This window comes from Nicotiana tomentosiformis, chromosome 1 (genome assembly GCF_000390325.3).
Source record: "Nicotiana tomentosiformis chromosome 1, ASM39032v3, whole genome shotgun sequence".
Taxonomy (NCBI): domain Eukaryota; kingdom Viridiplantae; phylum Streptophyta; class Magnoliopsida; order Solanales; family Solanaceae; genus Nicotiana; species Nicotiana tomentosiformis.
This window is the reverse complement of record NC_090812.1, coordinates 106,187,000-106,191,984: the sequence shown is the minus strand read 5'-3', so window position 1 is coordinate 106,191,984 and position 4,985 is coordinate 106,187,000. Positions and strand designations below refer to the sequence as shown.

Sequence of the window (4,985 nt, the reverse complement as noted above, 5' to 3'; positions counted from 1 at the left end):
AACCACCAAAAATCCAGAAAAGCCGAAAAACCCGACTATTATTATTGGTTTGGTAAAGGAAAAAACCAAATCAACCCGGCCTATGTACACCCAGAAGCAAATGCGGAGCGAGAATTTGAAGTTACTGGGTTCGGGATTCTAACCTTTTTATATTACTGGATTCTAAAGTAAAAATTTGTATTTATTCAATGAATTTCTTAAAACAAATACATGGTTTGGACTAAAGCTACTGGGTTCGGCCGAAACGAACATGCAAGTTAAATGGAGTAGTATTTTTTGTCAAAAGAGAGAACACCATTCCATTATGAAGCCGAGTGTAGTAGATTCTTCTTGTTAGCTTACAAGTTACAACCGTAGAATGATTCACAAACTTCCAGTGAATACAAAATTCCTTGAAAAGCAATACTAGCAAACAGATAACACAAAATTTTATGTTCCTACTTGAAGAAACAAAACTATACAAGAGTATGTTTGAAAGTACAGCCAAAATCAAATGGAGAAGAGCTAAAATTGAAAATTTTCCATGGACATGAAGTCTGCATTCGCGCTGCCATTTTGATCATGAAAAGATTCCATCTTTGAATCTAGTACTGCAAGTTGAGATTTCACCCATGTTGGATTATACCTGCCTTCTACCCACAATGCTTCGCCTGTATCTTTGTGCTTGAAGTCTGGATAGTTTGGGCTCCTCTGCAAAAGGGAATAATATCACTGAGTATTTATTTCGTGACAGATGTCATTATTAGCAAAATAAAATAATACTGGCAAGTGTCTAATCAATCTTGAAATTTGAAGACCCAAGTTTAGCATTGGTACATTTCAAACACTATTTTGTTTTATATTTGAACGGTTCATAAAACATTCAGACTATCTTTTGCTTTTAGTTTGTCTTCCTTTCCCCCAAGCAAAACTGCACTTGTTTTATCTCTAAACCATAGAAGTTCACAGCCAATTTTACATCTCTAGAAGAAGCATATTGCATTCACAAACTCAATTCTGCCACAAGCGTGTCAAACGCATGGATAACACATGCACCAACAAAGACAAGTAAAAAACTGCAACTTGATTATGATGCAAGGACACTAAGCCAAATTAGTGATGCTATTGCAGTTGACAACTCCTTGCTCATGTCTTTTTAAGAAATGCTTTACTGGGGGTTACCTTGTTCTTCCTATTATCCCACCATTCCAGCGGGTTAGCAAAGAAAGCTTGCCATAACTCCTCTGTGGATCCAGTGGTATTTGTGGGATAATTATTTTGCTTTCTACCTGCAAAGCCACAGGTGAAAATCTCTTTAAAATTTAACTCCAGAAAAATGTGCACGCAGCTCTAGCAGTAACGCAGTTTTTAGGTAAAGAAGTGTTATTTACTTGGTGCCATGGAATTAGAGTCCCCATTGTACGAGGCAACAGAAGGAGAGGTCTTTTCAACAAAATTTAATTGCTGAACAACAACCTGCAGAAAAAGACCATAGAAGTTCACAGTCAATAAGAAATAGAACAAACATGATGTCTCTATAACATTCAAAAAAAAAATATAAAGAAAGCAACCTTATAATATGTCTGCTGTTTCCCATCATCACCTTCAATTGTATCTGAGATTAGGCGACCAGAGACATAAATCTGGTGTCCTTTCTCTATATGCTGATTGGCAACATTAGCCAACTCATCCCAAAATGTCAAATTAATCCTGATACCACAAAAATAGACTACTGCTGTAACTATCTGATAATAAACCAAAGAACTGAGATTTCTGCTATTTTTAACATGATAAAAAAGATGTAGAAAGGGAGGATTGCTATTTCAGTCAGAGTAAGACATCTCTTTTATTCATTAAGAAGCAACAGTAGGAAAGCAAGAACAATGAAACAAAGTTTTTTTTTTTTAAAGGGAAACAATGTAACAAAGCCTTTGTGTAGAAATAATCCAGGCTAAACTCAAATTTGCTGAGCCAAAAAGACCATGATCTGGGCCCTCAAAGAAGACATAAATTCAGAGGACAAACACAGTAGTAAACCTCACAGTGCAAGAGAAATAATTAGTCATAAAGATGGAAGCCCAGGGCAAGGAATAATGCCAAACCAAATGGCCGCTTTCAGGTACTTAGTCCTAAAAGTAAAAGGATATCACTTCCATAGAGTTGCAAAAGGCATTCAAGGTTGTTGATTTCACACTACTTTTGCTTCAAAGAAAATAATGGTCCAAAATCAAAAGCATGGAGGCGTTTCAATGAATGCAGACAGATTTGGATAAGGACATTTCAAAATTAGAGCTTGCTTCAGCGACTATTTTAGAGAAGTACACCTAGTTCATGTACTAGACTAAATTTTGGTTTTAGAAATCTTTCTAGTCTTTCTAGTCTTGTAGTCGAGCTAAAAGTTGGTATCATGACCTGATGAACACTGACTTTCCGAGTATGAGGTATATAGAACTAGGATACTGTCCAGTTGTGGAGGAGGAACAAAAGTACATCCGTGAACATTAGGGTACGGGGATTTCTAACAGCAGAGATGGCTTTCATAAGTCAATGGATTTAACCAAACAGGTCGTAGTCATAGATTTTCCAACCTTGTATCTTGAAGTAGGTGAAAAAGCCAAATCCATTTCAGTTGAAAACATAAAAATTTTGCCTTCTACTTTCACTACTTGTCATGTTAAATACTGGACTACATGTATTGATGTGTAAGTGTGTGACTATCTCATCTAAAAGTTTAAGCTATTAGAGAGGGCACACTTTTATTACTTAATTACACGCCCCCTCACGTGCAGCCTAATTCTTTTTCATGGCATTGACCGTTAAAGTTTGTGACTGTTTCATCTAAAAGTTTAAACTGTTAGATTGAGCACAGTTTTATTACTTACTTATGTCTTCGAATGCCTCTTCACGTGCGAGACTGATTCTTTTGCATTGAGACTCGAACCTGTTTGCTCTGATACCATGTTAAAGTTTATGACCATCTCATCTAGCACCTTGTTTGGATTGTTGTTACATGTTGTTTTATAATGTATCATATTATATTGTACTGCATTGTATTATATTGTTTGATTAATATAACGTTTGGATAAATTGTATCGTTTGCCGTCGTTTCATGATGTCAAGCACCAATAATATGAAGAATAAATTTATAATATTACTAAGAAAAAAATATGATATGGAGTAGAATTATTATATAAAAGAGTAGAGTAAAGGATAACATATGATTATTTAATAAAAAGGGCAAGATGAGAGAAAAAAGCAAGTTAACGACGCTACCACACCAAATCCGTCGTTCCACATAGTGGCATTTTTCGTCGTTACGTAACGATGGATTTAACGATACGATACAATAAAATTTAAGTAACAATCAAAACAAACGTTGTATTTAAAGTAACAATACGATACAATACAATAGGCAACAACCATCCAAACAAGTTGTAAAAGTTTAACCTATTCGAGAGAGCATAGTTTTACTACTTAATTTTGCCTTCAACATTGCCAATAATCTTTTTCAGTTTTGGCCTTTGGGTCAGTCTGATTATGGTTTGCCATAACCTCATGGTGTCAACAGTTTTCATCCTATTTCCATGTCGTTGTGTTTTAGTAGATAAAATTTTCAAACTATGACGGCTTCAAGATAATCCCTTTAACCCCATAAGTGTAGCAACAGATTAGAGCAATGTCATGATATACAATTATCGCAGGAAACAGTGCACCAAACTAAAGAACAAATAGAAAAAAGAACAAAAAAGCTAAAAGTGACCAAACAAATCAATTGGGTGTCGTTTAGATTACCAAGTGGTGTCGTTTTGAGACTTCCTAACAGCAAGGCGAGTCCAAGCTACTACCTTCCCGGAATTCAAGTGCTTAATTTGGACAGGCGCCGCAACGTTGCCAATGAGTTGGACAGAATTGCAAAGCTCCTTTTTCCACTGTATTTCAGAGGGCCTTGGGTATTGAGAACGCCCGGCGAATCTTTCATACTCATAGACACTAACGTTGCCATTTCCAGAGCTATTATAGTCGAATGAGCACCTTATGCGGCCACGTTGTGCTAGTTCCACTTGCTTTAAGTCTTTCTTCAACGGCGAGAAAAGTCGAAAAGACAGAGATTTTGCAGGGATGTCAGTTCTGGTAAGAGGGGTTCTAGGAGTTGAAGAGAAAAAGGTGTTTGTGAATGCAATTGTTTGTTCTAACGCCATGATTGTATTCTCTTTCGCTTCCTTCCTAGATTCTGTGCGCGACAATAGGATGGAGTGTAAAACCGGGCGACAGTACTATCTTATCGTATGTTCCTTCTTTGGAACTTCGAAGCAAGCAGTGCCTCGATGACGGGCCTGCCGAGATAGAAGTGCACATATAGCTTCTAGTGTTGCTATTTAAGAAATAGCCAAATATTGGGTGATTTACAGGAATGGACTCACTAGGCCCTGATCTTGAACTTTTGTCCCTATTAAGCTAAGTTGAGCAAAAATAATATTGTAAAGCCCTGAGAATTTCTTTAATTAAATCAAGCTTAAGAAAATCCGCTAACATTTCCTTAATTGAAATATGTGCGGGCCCACACTATGATAATAAGGTCATTAAGATACTTGGACATGAATGTCATAAGGGTTGAAGCTCCCTAAGTTGAGTGGCTAAGGACATAACTTCGGAAAATTGATTAGAGAAAAAAATTTAAAAAAAATCATGGAAGCCTTGTGTGGTTGGGTTGCGTGGCCATGCATGCTCGCGTAGACACTTCAAAAAAGGTATGTAAATGGCAGCTTCTTGGTTGTGTTGCCACACTGGGAGGTCGTGACCACACACACTTGTGCGATCGCCTTGCATGACCACCCAAGCATGCGTGGCCATGCAGCCATACGTGGCCAATTCCAAAAAGAACAACATAAGAGAAAAAAAGGGAACTCTTTAGCTCTCATGATTTTTACGACCAACGGCTGGATCAACTACTTGATTTATAGTATGTAATATATTTTTGTCAATTGTTAGATATTTCTTACTTTTTT

The 4,985-nt window shown here is 36.9% G+C and overlaps 1 protein-coding gene across 1 annotated transcript; it reads right to left on the bottom strand.

Moving 5' to 3' along the window:
* Positions 1-415: 415 nt before the first annotated feature.
* Positions 416-4,329, bottom strand: LOC104101528 (protein OSB1, mitochondrial-like). Its single transcript, XM_009608997.4, has 5 exons — positions 3,772-4,329; positions 1,551-1,689; positions 1,371-1,455; positions 1,162-1,268; positions 416-690 (listed from the first exon to the last, which is right to left on the bottom strand). Exons 1-5 carry the CDS (start codon positions 4,176-4,178, stop codon positions 505-507), a joined length of 924 nt encoding a protein of 307 aa, XP_009607292.1. The 5' UTR covers positions 4,179-4,329; the 3' UTR covers positions 416-504.
* Between the last annotated feature and the right edge of the window lie 656 nt (positions 4,330-4,985).